The sequence below is a fragment of the Pseudorca crassidens genome, chromosome 1 (assembly GCF_039906515.1).
Source record: "Pseudorca crassidens isolate mPseCra1 chromosome 1, mPseCra1.hap1, whole genome shotgun sequence".
In the NCBI taxonomy this organism is placed as follows: domain Eukaryota; kingdom Metazoa; phylum Chordata; class Mammalia; order Artiodactyla; family Delphinidae; genus Pseudorca; species Pseudorca crassidens.
Genome location: NC_090296.1, coordinates 150,899,848 through 150,919,515, shown reverse-complemented (window position 1 = coordinate 150,919,515; position 19,668 = coordinate 150,899,848). Strand labels below are relative to the sequence as shown.

The window sequence follows — 19,668 nt, the reverse complement described above, 5'->3', positions numbered from 1 at the left end:
GTCAAATTAGCGGTGTCTGGGGTGGGTTGATGCAAATTCTATTGACTGGTAAGTATGTGTCAGTTGCTTGTTTAAAATATATTTTAAGAGTCTTCTATAGAATAAATGTTTCCTGTCTTACTAAATTAAAACATACATCTAAGAGAACAGAGTTATCATTAGTTTTAGTTTTGACTAAAAACAACAACAACAACAACAAAGAAAGCTCCTTGAAACTTATGTAATGCCTATGGGAGAGCTTTCTATGAGATTCCCACCGAGGAAATTTAGGAGATAGTGACCTACATTCCCATCCCCTACCTGCTCAACAGTCTTTAAAGCACTTCTTCCAGCAGCAAACTACTGAAATCTACACCTTGAAAAAGTCCTCATCACTTCCTGTTCCTCTGGGCACCATATTTAGTTTATAAGCTTTGTTGCACTTTCCTCAAGATTCTTTTTCATTTTTGTCCCATTTTTCTACACCATCATAGTCACAACCTTAAGCCATACTCGCCTTACGGCATCTTTGTGGGTTTCCCTACATTCTTAAAAAAAAAAAAAAAAATCAACAACACTTAAGGGTTCTCTTCCAAAGATCAAATTTTGACCAACAACTTTGTTCTCCGTATAATCTGCTGTGGTTCCCAGATACCTGCATACTAAATTAAACCTTCTTATTCTAGATTCTTCACCAAACCAGCTCTCCTCTACCAGCCATCCCGTGCCCTCCCCACCACCCCTCAGCCGTCCCTGGTCTAGAAGCACATATCGTGTCTCGCTCAGTCCTCGCCATCCCCTCGGCCACACTCTGCTCGAGAAACCCTTCCCCGCTGCTTAGCCAACCACGCTGTGTCTGTCCTCACCAGCCTTCCCAGACTGAGCCAACTGCACAGTATTGACTGTGGAAACCCTCCCGTTCTCTCTGAATAACAATAGTTCCAATAGAAAGCATCTCTTCAGTTAACTGTGCTTATGCAGCGGTACTTTCCAGGTCTTCACCCAATAGTCATGAGAGTGGATAAAAAGGAGGACATAGGTTCTTTGTTTTACTTCTACCACAAAGTTCAATTACTCAAGGGCAGGCACCAGGTCTCCTTCCTTCAACAGGTATTTACAGAGCCGCCACCATGTCCTAAGTCCTACGGATGCGGGAGTGAACAAACAGACACAAACCCCGTTCTCATTAAGCTTACATTCTAGTGGGGAAGACAGACACTAAACCAGAGAAACAGGAAAGACTACAGTAAATTAGACAATGATAAGTGCCAAAGGGGAAAATAAATCCAGCAGGGAAGAGGATGTACAGTGTTACAGTGAGGGAAGAAGAGAGCAGGTTAATAATTTAGAGAAAGAGACCAGGAGAGGTCTCTCTGCACAGATCTGAGGAAGCCCTGAAGACCCCTGCATTTCTGCCATCTCATCAGTAGCTTTCTGGAGGGTCTTTGTGCTTAACAGCTGCTGCACTAAAAATACTAGTTCACAAAATAAGTTACTAATATAGTCAGGAAAATGCTCCAATTCAATAATACTAGATATCACTTTCTCTGAGACATTCAGAAAGCAGTCATGGGCCTTGTTTACACAAAAGAAATGCACACATCACTGATGATGGAATATGTTTTTTATGGCCACAAAGACTATCTGCTAGGCAAAACCCAACGTAGCCCATTTCTAAAAAGCCCTTAAAATAGCACAATCTCACATTTATAAAGGTTAGGAAACAAATGAGCTTATTTAATGGCATCCACATTTAAGGAAGACTATAAATACTGTAATAATGTGAAAGCAACTCAGTTTAATCACTTGCACAATGGTTGATTTTGGGGGGGAAGGGGACACAGCCTGAACTATAGCTGTTGTTTAGCAGTGTAACCACAAGTGTGTAGGACTTAGCTCAGGTAACCTCAGTACGGGGTACCTCTAGGAACCCTGACAAAGGTACACACAACTTGTGTCATCCGGGTTACATTCCTGTTGTCACTGCAGGACACTCTGAGAAGATCAAGAAAGCCAGGAGTCCTCTTCCTTGAGCTTTTTCCCAGAAGTCCTCTTCCTTGAGCTTTTTTGTACACACTATTTAAAAAGCCTACACCCACATTCCTAGATTCCATCACTAAGAGTTTGACTTAAAAAAGTAGGTCTCATTTTCATGTAAAATTATTCTAATTTTACAATGTACTCCCTAAGTGTTAAAAAAATTTCAGAAAAACCTCTCTCTACATCTTTAAAAACTGCCCCTGAAATAGTTCATTTGGCCTGGCTATCAGAGAAAATGAAGAAAATCTTTATTAAAGACATTAAATTATGGTAAATATTTAATTGGAGGAAAAAAAAGTAAACTACTTTTGAGGTGATTTTTGGACCAAGGCTGATATTCTTGTCTGGACAGAAGCCAGAAGTACCCACGGTTGGTGGTTTCTCCTCCCAGACCAGCTGGGGGCACAGCACTGGAGAAGATTAACACACAGCCAGTGCTGGCACGTGGGCAAACAAAACTGGTTTCCTGCATTTCTGTGGTCTGAAAGCCACCGAGGAGTAAGTCTCAGATTAAAGGCAAAAATGGCAATTCAGGAAAGGCCAACTTGTTCTTTAAATAGATGAGTTGAATTTTTATTTCTAGAAACTATGCCTGAACAAGTGGTTCATCAGAGCCAACTAATTTGAGAATGAAGTGGAGACAAGGGGCATATATTTCACTTACCATCTTTTATATATTTTTTTATGTAAGTGATAAATCATTAAAAACAATCTTTTGCCCCTCAGCAAAGGTTCTTCAAAAGGAAATGGTGGCTCAAAGTTGCTTTGAGGCCAGATGTCCAATTCTAGATATCCAAATTCCTTTTTCCTTTACATAGACCTTTCCCAAAAATCCTTATTTACAATCCAAGAATAATGAGGATGAATGTCATCTAATTTTGTCATAATACTACTCAGGAAACACCAGCTAGATTACCAGAAGGCTTCAGAGCAATATTTAACAAAATGTGAACCAATTTAGCATTCCGAGATTTCATTAATTCAAATAGGAATATAACTGCTTTCAGTATTTCCAAAAATAATCAATGGTTTACCCACCAGAGAACTCTGAACATGCATCTGGTCATTTTAAAACAATTCACAAAAATCAAAGCATTTCCAGAGAAAAGTTAGCATTCAAAATTTCCAGGAGGTAGAATCAAGCTGTAATTCCCCAATTGTTACCTAATTTTAGATGAAAACTTTCACTTGAAATAACACGGTGTGCTAGAATTTTTGTTTTTAACTCATGAAGCCATTAAGCTTTGGCAGCCATACATGACTTAACCCTTTGTGTTTGAAAACATGTAAATCAGGGAAAAATTTCTCCATTTATATTCTTAATGCCACTGTTTCTTTTCTGTATTTCCCCCCTTATGATTGTACAAATACAAAGAGAGTATTTCTTTTGGGTCTGAGGTAACTGCTTTTGATATATTACAACAGTGGGGAAAGAATTTTTGCCAGAAACCTGGTCTTGGGAAAGGGCATAAAAAATTGGACCAGCCTAGCCTGTTTTGAGTAGACGGTTCAATGAGGCCCCCTATAGCACTTACCAGCAGCAACAACAGGGAAGGGATATTCTGAATTTCCACAGCACTTGTTATGTGTTTCATTCATTTGGAAGCTAATCATTTATGTGGGAACATCTTTTATGCTGCTACTTTGTACTGTTGTTTTCATTTGTTCATGCTTTATCTCCTCAACTAAACTTAGTGCACTGCCTCACACATCAAACATGACCAACAAGTACTCTAGATGGTGCAAGAACGAGCCAGATAATTATGCTTTGCAATGACTGAAATACTGTCATCTGAAAAATAGAGGAGAAAATGGGAGAGATATCAACTTTCTAAAAGAATATTGGGCCACTGTATCAATTTCTTATTTTAAAAATACCGTGTCCTAACCCCATCTCCTAAGTTCCATGGTGTCCCTGTTCTTGAAATGATACACATCCTGAAGGTAACATTTTCACAAGCAGATTCCTGATGCTCTGATGAAATTACAACTACATCTGAGTTCAAGAAAGTAACTTGGCTAAACTATTTTATACACAGTCTACTACCTAATTAATTCTAAAGTCTTTCTACATAATAGGCATCTCAAGTTAGTAAAATGCCAAAATCACCAACTGCAGAACTGAATGGCTAAAAGTAGTCTTAAAAGTTATCTGCTGAATTTCCCATCCTGCAGCATGAAGAAAGTAGTTATACACACTCTACCTGAAAATGTTTAGCCACAGATCCCACCACCATTCTGCTACATAGCCTAGCTGCAATGGTCAGACATTCATTTCGTGTTTGCCCTCCTATAAAGAAACTGTTGACTCTGGTTCTAAAAATAAATCTATCACCTCCTCACCAAACCATAAGAAGACAGCTGCCTTAAGATCTTTCTGACAGCCACATTTTGATATCAACAGAAAATTTACTGCAGTAAGTTTACTGACCATGGAAAACAAATGCACCCCTTTTTGGTGGCACAAAAGCTCCCTCATCGTTCCTCTATTCCCGATACATGAGAGCAGGCTTCCGGAGATTCTGTTACTATTCTCTGCATTTGCTGAACCACAGACTGGCCCGGGGGGCTTTAGGACCACCAGCTTCACTCCTCTGCTAAACCCAAAATCTGGAATCAAAGAAGGAGGAATTTCTGCCCTTGAATCTTACTCCACGAGTTTGCAATAAACATTCCCCGGAAGGCAGGGGAAAAACAACCCAATTAAAAAGTCCCTAGCTTTTAGCCGCCTGTGTGGAATATCAAATTAATTCACTAAAATTTCTCTAAAGCACTAATATTTATTAGACCCCTCCTATAACTACACATTTACCTAACCCTTATGTAACCTAAGTCTAGCTTTTAGTTTATTGATAAAGCTCTGAGGTACTGAATTAAAAGTCTTACAAACCTCAATTACAATACATCACCATCTTTTCAATCTTTTTAACCAAGAAAAAAAACAGCTGGTAATGGTCTTAATGTAAAAGATATGCATGACAGCTTTTCATATTTTAGGAGCTGCTTAAAAAATTACATAGAATACTTTAAAGCAGTCATAAACTAGTCCAAGGAAACAGTTCTATTAACGTCCCTGGCTTTGACTTTACATAAGGAGATATCAAATAACTTCCCCTAAAAAAACCAAAAAACAAAAAACTGAGCAATTGAGAAATGAGAACTTCCATACAGAACTGCAACTGGTAAATATAGTGCAAAATCAATGATAAAACTTAACAGGATTACCTTTTTGGCACTTTCAGGACCTGATTCATCAAAGCGAAATCTCACAATTCTGAAATCTTTACAGTAAATAATTAACTCTGTTGGATTAAATTTCAGCTTCTGGTTTGGGCCCAGGACTTTCTGCTTCCTTTTGTGGTCATTTACTAAAAAATAAAAAAATAAAAAAATTCCTTTCTTGATATTCACTCTTTAGTACACTTTAACAAATTCTTACTGAAAACAATCGGAAGGTCACCCACCACTTAGTACTGCTTCTCTAGAATCTTTCATATTTGTGTATAATTCCTAGAACTTTGGGGGATCAGTTTTAACTTTGCTTTGGATGATATTAAAGATATTTCTTTGCACAAAACCACCACCATCTATATTTAATGATTAAAATTTTAATTAAAAAGAGGACAAATACTAGAAAATATAAAAAGTCATATATTTTGGGACTTCCCTGGTGGTGCAGTGGTTAAGAATCCGCCTGCCAATGCAGAGGACAGAGGTTCAATCCCTGGTCCAGGAAGATCCCACATTTCATGGAGCAACTTTGCCCACGTGCCACAACTACTGAAGCCCGTGCACCTAGAGCCCGTGCTCCGCAACAAGAGAAGCCACTGCAATGTGAAGCCTGCACACCGCAACAAAGGGTAGCTAGCCCCCGCTCACTGCAACTAGAGAAAGCCTGCACGCAGCAACGAAGACCCAATGCAGCCATAAATAAATAAATATTTTTTAAAAGCCATATATTTTATATCTCCATTTAAAAATAATTTACTGATTAATTTTCCTGGGACTCAAAAAAAAAAAGGGAAAAAGCAAAAAACCTACAGAAATAAAACTCCAGCCCAAGTATTTGAGAGGTGTAACTCTTCAAGCAAGAATTCCCGAGTAGAACCAGCTTTTAGGGGCTGAGTGAAGAATAAAACATACCTGTGACTATTTGCTCAATACATGTTAAAGGGACATCATGTTCACCAAGAAGAAGGTTTCTATAATGGAATTTCTGAAATAAAAAAATACATTCATGTTAATTATTTTCCCAATAACTTCACGATGGTAATATGAGCCTTACTTTTAGGTGTGATAAGAAATTGCAACGACCATCTCTAAAAAGAACAAAAGCTTTTGCCTGTGCAGCTATGACAATTCTAAGGCTATAGTTATCACAGAACACACTTCAGTAGGAAAGTAAGGGGAGGAAGAGAGAAACACATGCTGTGTTCACATTCTCTCCACCTTTCTTCCCACACTTTAAACAATAAAATTAGGTCAAGTTATATACAACAATGTCATTATAACATACAGGATATGTGATATTATACTGTCAATCACTTCACAGGCAAACACTTGCATACCTAGTTCTGGTTAAACTGTCACTAAAATAATATAAAAAAGGGGCTCCAAAGTCATCAGATTTTAATGGGTAAAATCATGGCTTGAGTTTCACAATGGAGATTTTAGAGCAGAAAATAACTTTTTACAGCAGAAAGTCTACTCAAAATAAAAATCTTTAGTCAAACTGCAGCTTATTTTTTAAACCCATTTTTTATACACACTTTCAGACTAAGGACATTGTTGATGCTATTAACCTTCTGTTGGTAGGACACTGGGTTATTTTTCCTATTAGTGGTATTGGATTTAAGCTATTCCAGGTACATGGGTCTCAATTATAGTGAAATCTGGAGCCAAAGATTGAAATAAAGCCAAAAATAAAAGGAAAAACCCAAGTTTACAGCCAAATAAGCTGTGTCTCTACATACTGGGTATCTGTAAATGCCTTAAATTTAGTCTCAATATACCTACAGATTGCAATAGATTTAAATACACTTATCCATAGTTACGTGCTTCAGTCAAAAGTTTAGAGTTAACATCCAAATATTACTATTACAAATAAAGGTCTAGGGAGTAAAAGTGTATATATAACACTTTACAAATCAAAACAGAAAATAGTTGTTGAGGGAAAGTCCAGGATTTTTAAGTTAGACAAACGAATGACTGACTTTATTTATTTATTTATTTATTTCTGTACGCGGGGCTCTCACTGTGTGGCCTCTCCCGTTGCAGAGCACAGGCTCCGGACACGCAGGCTCAGCGGCCATGGCTCACGGGCCCAGGCGCTCCGCGGCATGTGGGATCTTCCCAGACCGGGGCACGAACCCGTGTCCCTTGCATCGGCAGGTGGACTCTCAACCACTGCGCCACCAGGGAAGCCCATGACTGACTTTTTGAAAACTCAAATTATATGGAACTGTTGTTTTCCAGTAAGAATATAAAATAGCAAGAGGGTTATTAAAGAAAAACTTTATCAATATTTTTCTTCATTCTAACTACTAGAAATTTGAAATGAGAATTTGACTTTTTTGGAAAAATACTAGTTAAAGATACTATAAAATATGTAAAATGTGCAGCATCTATGAAACTATTTGCTATATAATTTTTTCTCTTTATGAGTAGTAAAAAAGGATACCTTTGTTTTTATAGATAGGTTAAAATATTTAGAAGGAAAGAATAACTCCTTTATTGAAAAGGATATATAAGCAAAGATCACAGAGGATAAACACAGCAATGTGACTTAAAACCATCTCACTAATTATACTCCTCAAGTCTCAACATTCTCCTTAAACTTTATTTTGAATTTTAATATAATACATTCCCAAACTTATATTAATCACTTATTAGTAATTTTATTATAATTTTCCCATATCTGTGCTTTATATAATATTGATAATACATACTGCTCAGAGTCAAAAGCCCTGATACGATTAAACAGCATACAAATCAAACACACCTGTAATGGCATTGGATTATCCGTAATAAAGGAAATTTTGAAGTTACTGCATATCAGTTTTCCCCACAAATCGTACTGACTTGTGTCCGATGCGATGCATTTTCTCACAAAATTGACTTCATTTACGACAATTTCTCCTTTACAAAAAGAAACATATCATTGTGTGAGCTACAACCACACCAAAAATGTCAACAGTCGCTGTGTGACCTAGAAGGAAGATTTCATGATGATGATAAGAAGAAACACTGAACCAGGACCTCACATCGGTAACAGTCACAATGGGGCATCGTGCTCCATTTGTAAATACAGAAACTGAGGCACAAAGAGCTTAAGGGTCTGAGATGGTTCAACCAGAAGGGTTGAGCTGGAGTCTGCATTCTTTACTATGCCATGCTGTCTCTCATTATTTATTTACCGAAAGGCGCCCTGGAGAAGAAATAAGCTGCACTGTCTCCTTCAGAGTATTACTTGATGGGGTATTTGTATTTTATTAACATGTGACTTGATCTTCCAAACCGATATCTTAGATTCCTTCCTAAGACAATTCAGTATGAGAAACAATGCAGTATTAACCTCAAAATTAATAATGCAATCTATTTATTTTAACATACATTCCATAAAGACAAATTGAATTTCCCTCTGCACTCACATTATAACTTAGTTGGCAATAAAACTTTAAAATATAGTTTTAGAGTTAAAATGGAAGACTAAATAAATAAATATAAGAAACTGAAACAAAAGTTTTAATGTTCTTTGAAGAGAATAATTTTCTGCAATTGATTTAAAGCTTGGTCATCATTAATCCTTAATTTCAAGTTCTAAAATGCAACCAGACCCAGGGACATTTTTAAGTAATCATTCTCTAGGGTCCATGGTAGAAGAGTTAGGGTACTGTGCTACTTTGCCTATTTCTGTCAGTACAAACACCTCTAATAGTGATGGACAGAACCATTGCTGACAAGCCCCAAACACCCACCAATTCACAGAGAGCAACTAGAGTCTCAAAACAATCCTCTCTCTTACATAAAATGTTATAATAAATTTGAACTGCAAAAATAACTTTTATTCAAAGTTCTTAAATGTACAAGACGAGTTTTAAGAACAGAACCCTAACATTTACCTGAGGATTAAATTCAAACGTGCCCATGTCAAATTCTCGGCTCAGACCAATGGAGTAATTGTCTCTTCTGCAGACAAGCCTCCTCCACGTAGCCTCCCGCCCTCCTCCCCACCACCCCCCGCACCCTGAGCCCCGCCGCTGTCCTCATTCTCCCTCTCCAGCCACACTGGCCTTTTAGTCCCTCTCAGGGGCCGGACTGCAAAGATCCATGGGGTCTTCGCACATGCTGTGCCCATTTCCTGGAATATGCTTTCCTTCTGCCTCAGCCCAATCGCTTTCTCAGGAATGCCTTAAAAACTCTCCGTGCCTAGATTAACTCCCTCAATCACAGCATCATTTACCTGTAATTCCCAGCAATGACCACAGCTGCAATTATGCATACTCTACATATTTCAAAACCACTGCCTGTCTCACCCTCAGGATCACATGCCCCATGAGGGTCAAAAATGGACTGGTTTTTCTCTGATGCTGACATTTTAGTTACAAGGCAAAGGCTCAGCATGGGGCAGGGGCCTGGTCAATGAGTGCTGAACACCCGAGTGAATGAACCACTTCACTGCTCCAGGTTCACCAGACCAGCACCACCAATGGAGCAGGAGTGGTTCCAGACAGACAGAAACCAGTGACGTAACACGGCCACGCGCCAAGAGGGTCAGGAGATAAGTGCTGGCGGGTGAATGCACATGAGTCAGAAAACTGTCCCAGAGCCACCCCTGCTCGCCTACCACACGCACAGAGAGCTGCAAAATCTACCAGTGGGAAGGAAGAGATGGAGGGCTTGTTGGACAGGACACACGGCCACACTAGTGCCGTCAGCCAACCACGTTTATGATGCACGTGCTTGGGCAGCACTTCTCCACCAACCCGACTCTCTTCCCAAGGGCACAAATGTAACATATCCAGTCCACAAAGGCAGCGAGAATGTGACAAAGATGAAAGGAGGAGAAGGCATTTAATGGGTCCAGGGCTTGGCCAACCCAGATGCAGCCCCCTGGTTTTTGTAAATAAAGCTTTACTGAAACCTATCCATGCACATTCATTTATGTACCGTCTATGACTGCTTCCACAGGACAAAGGCAGAGCTAAGTGCTTGCAACCAGAGACCTCACGGCCTGAAAAGTCTCAAACATTTACTGTCTGGGACTTGACAGGAAAAGCTTGCCCAGCTCTGTGCTAGAGATGGTGGCTTAAGTGACAACTCTTAACATTATGTGAAACAAGCCTTGGAAGAAGTACTCAGGCATATCCTGTCAGAGGAAAGGCACTTTCCACCTGCAATGGTACAATGCCCTCAGAGCTTGGGAGGCCTGCTCAGCAGCACTGAGGACCAACAACCTTCCCCCAGAATGTGTCTGCCACAGTCAGGTCAAAAGATTCCTTTCTCACCAATGAGCCACAGCACTCAGCAGAAGTGAAGCTGAAATCCAGGCCTAACTGCTCTGCTCCCCATTCTCCATCATAAAAAAGCAAAATTAAGCACAAATCTGTGAATGAACTCTGTGGGGCTAGATTAGAGTCTGAGACATTGGTATAAACTCAGGTATATCTTAATATATACAAAGATGGAGAGGTAAAGAAACAAAGGGAGGTGTGTGCATACATGGCTTAGTGTGCATGTGTTCATTTTCTACTCTGTCTCCTGAAAACGCCTCCAGTAACAAACCACATTCGGCACTCAGATCTTGGTATTTAAATACCATTCTCCAATAAAATGAACCAGGACTCAGTGGAGAAATGTTTGACTCCAGGGCTGGGGCAGAAGAAAGACATACTGAATCTGGAGCTTCTGATAGTTCCAGAATGCCAGAAAGTAGGGAAGGGAAAAAGAGAGGGGGGAATGGGGGTGGGGGAGAGAAAGAGAAAGAGAGACAGAGACAGAGAGAAAGAGAGAGAGAGAAAGAGAGAGAGGACATTTCAAAAGGATAGAGGAGCCAAGATGAAAGAATTCATCATCCATCAGTAAAGACGGAGAAACTGTCACAGGCTGGAGACTAGGGAGACATGGTGTCCTGGCAGGGGCGCTAAAATAATGGCCATTAGTGAAAAAACTAGGGAAATGTCAATAAAACTTGCAGCTTAGTTAACAGTACTGTTAGTTTCTTAGTTCAGCTAAATTTATCGAGGTTATAAGATAGTAACATTAGGGGAAGCTGGGTGAAGAGTATGTGTTAACTATCTGTACCCTTTTACAAATCCAAGTTTATTTAAAAATAAAACTACTAAAGAAAAGAAGATGGACAAGAAATATACGAAACAACAGCAACAACAGTAAAATAGGGACCCACTGGGTTATGGTCTTTGAAGGAAAACTCTTACATAGCTTTCTTAGTGGACAGTGGAAATGGGCCTGGGGGATAGAAAGAAGTAGGGTGGGATGGAGGGAAAGAAGAAAAGGAGGGCATTTCCGGGGAGATGCCGAACTGGGACTTCTTATTATCATAAGCATGTAATAAAATAAGCACCAAGTTAACCTGGCTTGAGTTTTAGTTGACGACACTAAATTTTGTTCACATGGAACCATTCTCTAAAATACATGGATCATGCAGCACGGCTCTCTGCTCATACTTCATAAAAAAAGCGGAAACCCTGGGTAGGAACTGTCCTCAGCTACTGCCAGGCACGAACTGCAGTCCTGCGGGCCGGGAAACCAGCTCACAGGCGGGAGAGAAACAGGGGATTCAGAGCGCCTCTTCCCAGAGGGGACAGATGCAGAAACAGAAGAGCGCCCAGACGGTTCTTGCTACATTTTAAATTAGTGACCTTGAGGAGGAAACTTTGAACTGAAGCTTCAAAGCTCCCAGAGACTGTCCTCCTGGGCTTTTCCGGCAGGAGGGCGGTGTGCTGCCAGCCATGTGGGAGGACCCTCAGCACCGGGCACTTGCCAGCACACCACGGGCAGGAAGCGATAGGAGCCGCACGAAAGAAAAAGCAGGAAGCGAGCTTCAGTGCAGGATATGCAAAAAGCACCAGAGAAAAAATTGTCTAAATTAGAAGATGATGGGCCAAGACGTTCTACTATAACCTGGGAAGGAATCAATAAATCATCAAAGTTTGTTTTCTCAAGACCCTTTCATCTGTAAAGATAAATAAGAAAGGAAATATAATTAAAATTAATAAGTCTCTAAATGGTATAGCTAGGGAAGTTTTTAACTCCCTGAGAACCAAAAATTATGTCACATTATCTTTCATAATACCTTACACATTTAGAAAGTCAATACATGTTTGATGAATTAAAATAATTTTTCCCATAAATTTTAGCTTGAAAAATAGTTTAAGACAAAGCCTCACTGTACACAGTAGCTAACTTACGGAATGTGCAGAGGCCCAAGGCATAGCTCAGTCTGTGGCTTTACATTCAGTGAGTGACCATCCCAGACAGCCTGGGACTGGGGATTCCTGGCGTGCAGGACTTCCAACATTAAAGCCAGGGTAGTCCAAGTGTCACCTGAGCTGCAGCGAACTTCGGGAATTAAAGTGGCCTAACAGTTACTAAGGGAAGCTGAAACTCTGTACAAGATGAGCACAAGACATCGGAGGCCGCTCCTGGTACTCACAGGGTCACGCATGATACAAAAAAGCATGGAATCAAGTACCACGTCCAGTAAGAGCTACCCACGATGGGGGCTGGAGGAAGGTCAGCAGTGCAGACCTCAGGAAGAAACCAGAGGAGAATCTTGAAGGCAGATGAGGGTTAAGACAGAGAGAACACATGATCACAAAAACAAAGGCCTGAATAAGGAAAAAGGCATCTGGGTCTGAGTGAAGCAGATATCAACATTGGGAAACAGTGCAAGAGGTCAGCAAGGTGAGTGTCAGCAAACTACAGAGGTTACAGACTTTGGATTTTATTTTTGGTTTAAGCAGGATTTTCCTTAAGGGGATTCACGAAGAGTTTCTGAGCAGGAGCTGCAAGGTCAGGAGTAAGGAGGTGACCTGAGGTCCTCTAACAGGCGCTGGAGGAATGGACAGCTCCAAACGCTCAGAAGAAGGTTGTCCAGGTGAGGCACAGACCCAATGCTAAGACACCGCAGTTGGATAAACCGTTCATGGTTCCAAGGAGCAGTTACAAGGCCTTCTGTCTTTCAAAAGCAGGGTATCTAAGAGTTAAAATACTACGAAATTCAGTCTACAAGGATCTCTAAAGCCTATCTACAAAAAACCAAACCAAAACAAAAAACACCTGAAAGAGACAGTCTGCTTTAAGGGAGTCACAATCTAGTTGAGGAAATAAGACGTACAGTGAGGTAGAGGACAGTAGAACATAAATGGTCCAAACAGTGAACATGTAAAAAAAAAAAAAAAAGCAATAAACAAGACAGCTGCCCAACAATGGCTATTTTCATTTTCCGGATGGCCCTAGGTCGTATCCTTTTCTGATCTGATTACAAAAGACTCGGACAATCAGCGCATTCATTATCGATCTACTAGTTAATCTCCTAATGGAAGTGCTGCTGGCACTGCAGATGGAAGAGGGAGGGCCGAGCCGACCCTCACCTGTGCACAGAGGCTGAGTCTTAGCGGGCACCACGGGGCAGAGCACAAGTCCTCTCCCGACTGCCAGGCCCTCCCCAAATGCGGCTCAGGTGCCCTTCCTCCAAGCCTGCACAACCTCGGCTCTCCTCCACTGAAGCACTTGCCAGTGAACTGAGACTCAGGGCAGAAGCCCTCTTCTTCGGCTGCTCCCCCTCTACCAAGCAGTACGGAATGAGCAGTCAGTACCCACTCAACCATCAACTCAGGCCGTGGCCACAGCACTTCAGGCCATCCCCCTCCCACCCCACAGATCCCTAAAATGATCACGTCCCAGGGACCTCCCTCGTGGTCCACTGGGTAAGACTCTGTGCTCCCAATGCAGGGGACCCGAGTTCAGTCCCTGGTCGGGAACTAGATCCCGTGTACATGTCGCAATGAAGATACCGTGTGCCGCAACTGAGACCCAGTGCAGCCAAAATAAATAAATAAATACTAAAAAAAAAAAAATCATGTCCCAGAGAGAGAGAGGAGAGAGAAAGCCCACTGAGCCCCACTCGCTGCAAATCTCATCCCCTCACGACAAAGCCGTTGGCATTCCACCAGCCTCTGCTCAGCTCGGCCAGAGACAGGAAGTCCACTGACTCCCGAGACATTCCATTTTCTGGCAGCTGAAATCGTTTGAAAGTTGCTTGTCAAGCTGGGTCAAATCTGTCTGCTGTGGAAAAGGCAGAGCCGAGGACAGAGCTCTTTTTACCTCACCTAGAGCACTCCCTCTAGGACGACATCCAACCCACCGGCTATCCAATCCCAAAGCATAAATCTGGACCCTGGTGTCAGCACAGTCAGGCAGGCCCTGCTGCTTAGTGGTTAAAGACATAGCCTGGGAGTCAGGCTCCTAATCCTGGCTCTGCCCTTGCTTGCTGGGCAACACTAGACAAGTTACTTAACCTCTATGACTTGTATAGTTTTCTCACCTGTCAAAGGAAGATAAACTGGTACCTTCCTGACAGGGCTGTCATGAGGAGTAACCTGTAAGCTATATCATATATTAGTTAAGGATCTTAGTTGAAAGTGTAAGAAACATGCCCGGAACTAGCCTGGCAAAAAGAAATATTCTGTGGCTCTGGTGTCAGCTGGACTTCAAGGAAAATGGGACCATCAGAACTCTCCCTCGGTGTTCTGCCTCTGCCGCTCTCAACACGTGACGTCATTCTTTTGGACAAGTCTGCTGGTGCTTCAGCCACGGATGGCGCTATAGAAAAGGATCTCTTTCCTCAGTACCAATCTGAAAACATCCAGAGGCAAACCTGTGCTCATGCTAGCAGTCTGGGGGTGGGTTATCATCTTTGCTGGCCACACGAGAACCCCGGGCTGGGTGGAGATGGGGAAGGAGAATTTGTCAGAAGAGAGAGGGTGCATTTCTCAGAAGATGGTGGAAAGACTCCAGGCAGATAAAACAACTGATGTTCTCTGTGTGAGTGTTCATTAAATTGTACCTATAATATTACAATAATTTCATGGAGTGATTTCCAGTTCAGATTCCACAAAACAGGTATACTACAAAAATAATTCAGGGAAACTACACAAGAGCTAACTTAAAAACTTTTTTAAAGTCACAGCTACTACTAGAAGAACATATCTACACCAAAGAAGCTGGAAGGACATAATCTCAGAATTTAAAGCAAATCAATTTAGCTTTATGGAAAAAACCTGCATTTTTCTTAATTTTCTCAATTTGACCAAGGGCTGATAAAAACTTCATCCAGATCTGATGTCAGCCAGGCCATGACTAGAATCTGGGAACCACTGGTCCAGGTCACAGTCTTCTGCCTTGTCCACAGGCAGCATGGAGCTTGCCCCAGCCCTGCTGCAATTCAAGCCCACTCCTCCTCCAGCACCTTCCCAGCTAGCATGAAGCCAGGAACCCAGGAGGTGCTCACAGACTCAGTGAACGGATCCACCAGCCCAGCAGCTACCCAAACAGACACAAGCTTAGTGTGGCAACACCTGTTCTCACAAACATATGCTGGAACACACACACACATACACAGTTTAGAATTCATACTCTCCCTCTTTTCAAAAGGACTGGGGTGATTTTACACACACAACACAATCGTCAAAGAATGAGATTCAGGTAATGACGGGAAGATGAAGAGAAAGCCTAGGCAAAGGCCAGGTGCTTTGACAGAGCACTGTATTTCAGTTCTAGGCTCAGGTACAATTTTCTTGAGAAGTGTGGCTTTGGGAGAGAGCAAGACACATGGCATAAAGTAAGAGTTTTCCCCTTCCTCCTAAACCTGAGAGTTGGTCTGTTTGTCTGTGTATGTGCGCGCACACGCATGGCTACGGGAACAATTTAAGCAGGTGGTCTGAGGGGTCCTTTCACTGTCATTCACTCAACCAACATCTCGATGCACTATGCTGGACACTGGGTACCACAAAACTGAATTAGATACAATCTCCATCTCAAGGAGTTTCATGAACCAGGCAAGCTGAATATTACTAACATAAACCACAATCTAAATTAAATTCCTAGTCAATTTCTTCTGTTTTCTTTGTTTAATAAAAGCTGAAGATCATTTTAAATTCAGCCTCGTTAAGTTCAACAGAGCACTTGGTAACTGCAAATAAACAATTGATTTTGTGTTTCAATTTTCATCTGCTTATTGAATTAAAAGTTCAAACTTTGGGCAACTGAAGTAGGATATCCTTGAACCCAAGGCATTTTGCCAAAGCATAACATCCAACACTATACCTCTGAACAATTACTTCCTTGTTTCGCGTGCCTGTGCAAAGCCGCAGGTGACTTGGCCAAGTTTTCTCTTGGTTTCTGACTATAATGAAGGCCAGAACTATATTATGAAGCCCTCTTAGGCAAAGCCCTAGTGCAGCCCAGGTCTTATAGATCACCAATGCTTCAGTTACTCTCCACTTGTCTTCCAGATTTCACAGGCTGAAAAGGGAGCAACAGAGGTTCTGGCGGGAGTTGGTGAGGTTAGAGGTGAAGCAGGGCACAGAGACCATGACGGGGGGGGGGGGGGAAGGGGGGGCGGGGGGGGTCTGACAGAAAGAACGGGAAGAGCATGGGAAGACCAGGATGGGAAGGTAAGAACAGAAGGGGTGGGGAAGGAGGGCAAAGACACACTAATTTAGCATTGACTAAACGTTCTGTGAGGAATAGGTTAGGTGCAAACAGAATCCGGGGGCCAAAGCCATCACGTATGCACACACAGAGCCAATGAAGAAAAGCTACCACAGGTCAGGGGATCCAGACTTAGCTATGATTTTTAAGACAAGTAAACCACTGACAGTCAGGAAATGGGTTTACAACTTCCCCAGAAAACGCTGACTTTTTAACAGAAAGGTAAGTTTTTAGTTAATTCTATAGAAAAGATAATCGCTCAATGTAAAGTTCTTTGAGCTTACTGATATTTGTAACAATTTCACAAGCAAAGCTTAAATATAGAAGTTAACTAAAGAAAATCAAGCACTATCATTTGTAGCTAAGACCATGTGGTTTATTAGTGTCAAATCAAATCAAATATCAGAAGGGGGAAATCAAAGAACAGGGCCTGTTCAGGGTAAAAGGACCCAAAGTTCAATAGCTCACAGGCACTCATTCAGGAAGAGCACTGTTTGCCGCTGGGTTGTTTAAATGCCTGGAGTGACTAAGACCAAAACAGAGCACACACAGGGAGCAAAGGTTACTTATTAATTCTATTGTTCACTTCCAGGACAAGTACAAAGGATTATTTAGTACATACTGTTTGGCTAAAAAGCATTAACAAAATAAAGGGAAAATAGTTATAACTAACTCCCCAAATAAAGTTTAAAACAATTTTAAGAGTTAACATCTATAATAGGGAACCATAGGTTTATGTTTTAAATTTGTTTGTTCCTACTTAATATTTAAAATTTTAAAGCACAAAATTTTAAGTTACCCTATTTGTTCAATTACTACCTATAGAGTTCTAATCATTTTATCAGATTTAGCATTAAGTAACAACTGAGATTTTAAAATACTGATAGTAGTCACACAAACTGGTATTTGATTATATTTCATGTTTAAAACAGGCTTTCCTGGCTACTTTCCCTAATAATCAGATTAAACAACTGACTTCCTAGCTGTTACATGATTATTATACAACGCAAAATACCAATCAAATAAATGCATTATACGCTTTAAAACTAATCTCCAATTTACCATCAATTCCTACCTCTACCTCTAAGGTCTTCTAACCTCAATTTTGTTCTAAACCAGTGCTTCTCCACAGGGGGAAAATTTTGCCCCTAGGGTTCCCCCCACCCCCTAACAAAAGGGTTTGGCAATGTCTGGAGACATTCTGGTTCCCACAAGTAGGAGGTAGAGGAGGTGGTGCTCCTGGCATCTAGGGGGTAGAGGCCAGGGATGCTGCTAAACATCCTGCAATGCACAGGACAACCCTACAACAAAGAATTATCAGGCCCAAAACATCTATAGTGTCTCTGCTGGGAAGCCCTATTCTAAATTGAAACAAGATTTGCAAACACAGCTGACACCTTCAAAAAACAATTGCCAAGTAAGTAATTCAAAGTTCACTAAGCTTTGTTATTGGTATAGAGACCCAGACATAATAAAAGTCGCTTTTTATACTATTGAAATGTGATCTGATTATTAACCATGAATGCATGAAATTGCAGATGGACAAGAAGGGCAAAAAGTCCTTTCACCACCTAAGCAATTCATGATCGCTTTAAAAAAGAACATTTCAGGAGACGAAAAGGAAATAAGGTAGTGGTATTCTTGACAGTTTTCTACGATGCTTAAGTTTTCAAGGACAAACACCAATTAATCATTACTTTTTGTTGCTGTCCTTTAGTTCTAACCAATCCTTTTTTTTTTTTCCATCCTCAGTCGTTAGATTTTTAAGTGGCTAAAGTTTAAAGTAAATGAGGAAAGTTAACCACATGGTACTAGCTGGTGGAATAATCTTAGGCCAAAACACATTACTAAAGTATCTGTTAGAACACTCATGTTTACCTGGCAAAAGAACAGGCTCCAGTTTTTTAATCTTCGGTTCTGAATTAATATTATCGTCAGTCTGAAATACATTAGCAAAACAAATCAAAATCAAAACTTTTTTCCCGCCTGAGAGATAAAAGCAAATTTTATTTTCTAGGTGATGACACAGGCGACAGCCACGTATTCCCCCCACTTAAATTCTTACACATTTTTACCGAACTCTTGTAAGGATCTGCTCGTGATGGAATTGAGAGTCTGGCCATAAAAATACTACAACCGCCAGTGCCGCTTCCAGGTGTTCACATTTACGACAGGTAAGTAACCCCTTCCACTAAGTGCCCACAGGCGATGCGATCCTGCCGGCGGTCACGACGGGGACCGTCGCCAGGCGAAGGGCTAAATAAATCCTAACTCCGATCGCTCCCTGGAGTCCCGTCTCGAAGCCGAGAACGGCTGCGGCGGAGTTTTGCAAGTTTCCACCGAGCCGGCGGGGTTCCCGGGAAGGCGGTTTCCCCGCGCCGGGGTCCGGGGGACGGGGGACGGGGCAGTCTCCTGGGCCTGCCCGTGCTCGGCTCCCCGGAAACGCGAGGAGAGGGCGCCGCGGGGAGACGGCTGTTTACCTGGGGCGGCGGCAGGAGGTAGGACCTGAACGTGGGTCTGGGCGGCTTGAGCGAGAACATGGTGCCGCCGCCTGCTCGGCTCGGCCCGTCCCGGTCGGGGCCCGGGATCCGCCTCCCGACGCCCGCTGGCTGAGAGTTCCCCGTGCGGCCGCCCGGGCTCGGTCTGCGGCCAGCCGGGCCGGGCGGGCTGACGGGCGTGGACACGGCTGAGCGCCCGCCCGAGCGGGGAGGAGCCCGGGCCCATCCCCGGAAGGGGCCCGGCGTGCCGCCCCGCCCCGAGAGACGGAGCGCGCAGGCCGGCGGCCGGCCGCTGCCGGCCTCTAGGCCGCGCGGGAGTCGGAACGCGAGGCTGGCGCCTTGCGCCGCTGCCCGGCCCTCAGCGAGAGCGCCGGGGGGGAGCGGGGCGCGGGAGCCATCTTGAAAGGCCGGTCCG

At 42.2% G+C, this 19,668-nt stretch overlaps 2 protein-coding genes across 5 annotated transcripts in view; one reads left to right on the top strand and one right to left on the bottom strand.

Annotated features, from left to right (window-relative positions):
- MTMR10 (myotubularin related protein 10) overlaps positions 1 to 19,658 on the bottom strand; it is a 45,297-nt gene extending 25,639 nt beyond the window's left edge. For both annotated transcript variants that reach the window (XR_010933016.1, XM_067698985.1), the window contains exons 1-5: positions 19,236 to 19,658; positions 18,634 to 18,694; positions 8,021 to 8,157; positions 6,163 to 6,235; positions 5,245 to 5,387 (exon numbers count right to left, since the gene is read on the bottom strand). Coding sequence is in view for 1 of the 2 variants with exons in the window: in XM_067698985.1 (XP_067555086.1) it covers positions 5,245 to 5,387; positions 6,163 to 6,235; positions 8,021 to 8,157; positions 18,634 to 18,694; positions 19,236 to 19,295 (474 nt within the window). In the remaining variant the exon portion in view is untranslated. The remainder of the gene's footprint in view (positions 1 to 5,244; positions 5,388 to 6,162; positions 6,236 to 8,020; positions 8,158 to 18,633; positions 18,695 to 19,235) is intronic.
- The window catches only part of FAN1 (FANCD2 and FANCI associated nuclease 1), a 260,180-nt gene that overhangs the window by 54,477 nt on the left and 186,035 nt on the right, over positions 1 to 19,668 (top strand). The gene's annotated exons all lie outside the window — the stretch shown is intronic.